This window comes from Sphaeroforma arctica (assembly GCF_001186125.1).
Source record: "Sphaeroforma arctica JP610 unplaced genomic scaffold supercont1.6259, whole genome shotgun sequence".
NCBI classification, from domain to species: domain Eukaryota; class Ichthyosporea; order Ichthyophonida; genus Sphaeroforma; species Sphaeroforma arctica.
In genome coordinates, this window is record NW_014034299.1 from 1 (window position 1) to 1,703 (window position 1,703).

General features: G+C 44.2%; 1 protein-coding gene across 1 annotated transcript; it reads right to left on the reverse strand.

Moving 5' to 3' along the window:
- Window positions 1-1,137: 1,137 nt before the first annotated feature.
- SARC_15529 (hypothetical protein) lies at window positions 1,138-1,395 on the reverse strand (the record flags this gene model as incomplete). The annotated part of the gene is made up of 1 exon (XM_014290353.1): window positions 1,138-1,395. A coding segment is annotated over one exon (258 nt), but the record flags the coding sequence as incomplete, so codon positions are not given.
- Window positions 1,396-1,703: the final 308 nt, after the last annotated feature.

A 1,703-nucleotide genomic window follows, 5' to 3' on the forward strand; every position in this document is an offset into this window, starting at 1 on the left:
CGTATTTATATACTGCGTGGACAGTCAACACTGCCGCCAGTCCATACACTGATCGATTAAAATCCCTAAATCGGAGGCGATGAGTGTTCCCTTTGTTTGTGTGGCTCAGTTCTTAGCGTGCAATAGGCTCTACTACTATTACATGTTCGATATATGCTACACAGTTTGCTTTGTGAACCCCAAACCCCAAACCCTAAAACCCAGTGATTTTTTCGTACGTGTCACACAGCCATTTGGGTGCTATATCCCACACAATGCCTTGGACGTGGTATGTATGTGTGATTGCCATGGTTACCTGAGCCAGTGCCTGGGTATCGCCTGCTCGCAATGGTTGGATGATGGCCGTCTGAAACACTCGCGGGTCATTCAGTGGTTGCGATTGCAGAAACATGAACAGCGACATGGTGTCATCCACACGATTCTGGCACACGGACACCCCGGGGGAAAGCAAGGCATGGGGTGAATACACGACAAATGAGAAAGGTGTGGAGAATATACGACAAACGACAAAGGGTGTGGTGAATATACGACAAATGAGAAAGATGTGGAGAAAATACGACAAACGACAAAGGGTGTGGTGGATATACGACAAATGAGAAAGATGTGGAGAATATACGACAAACGACAAAGGGTGTGGTGGATATACGACAAATGAGAAAGATGTGGAGAATATACGACAAACGACAAAGGGTGTGGTGGATATACGACAAATGAGAAAGGTGTGGAGAATATACCACAAACGACAAAGAGTGTGGTGGATATACGACAAAGAGTGTGGTGGATATACGACAAAGGACAAAGGGTGTGGCGAATAAACGACATATACGTGAAAATAAAATATGAGCTAAATATGTGACAAGAAAAAGGGTGTGGCAAATATACGACATAAATGAAAATAAAGCGTGAATTATATAGAGGAGAAAAGACGAAGTGTGTGACTAATATAGTACTTATAAGCAAAAACAAAGTGTGAGCTAAATATACGACAAATAAGTAAAACAATATATATATATACATACATACATATATATATATATATATATATATATATGTGTGTGTGTGTGTATCATCGACACACTCATATATCCAGCGGCTCAGACACCACACACGCACAGTCCTGTTTAATTGCCTACTCACCTGTATGGGTGTGCCCGTGAGACACCAGCGGTAGATACTATCTAGTTTTAGACACGCCTTCGCTAATTTAGTGTTTGTGTTGCGGATCTGGTGGGCCTCGTCCAACACCACACGCAGCAACGGCATCTGCAGAGGGCCGCCATAGAGAGCGGTGGACGAGAGAGGTCGCTTGTTGTTGGCTGTGGGTGTGACAATGCAGCGGATGAGACGGGGTATATGTGTTGGTATGGAAGGGCTGGAGAGTATAAACATTACCATGGCAACGGTAGTGGACAGGTGGTAGTACTAGAGATTGGGATGAAGGGTTGATGGGTTGATGGGTTTAGGGCTAGGATGAAGACCCACGTTCGATATACCTACTTGCAGCCCAGAGCGACCGCTTGTTCACTAGAGACAGAATACGCACTATATGAGGGGGTGCACATGTGACTTCATAAGGAAAAACAATACAGACACCATTAGATCAGTCGATATTCGTAGCCGGCTATGAATGCTTGCTCACCGTCGCAGGTGCATGTGTTGAATATATATACAAACACACACACACACACACATATACACACAAA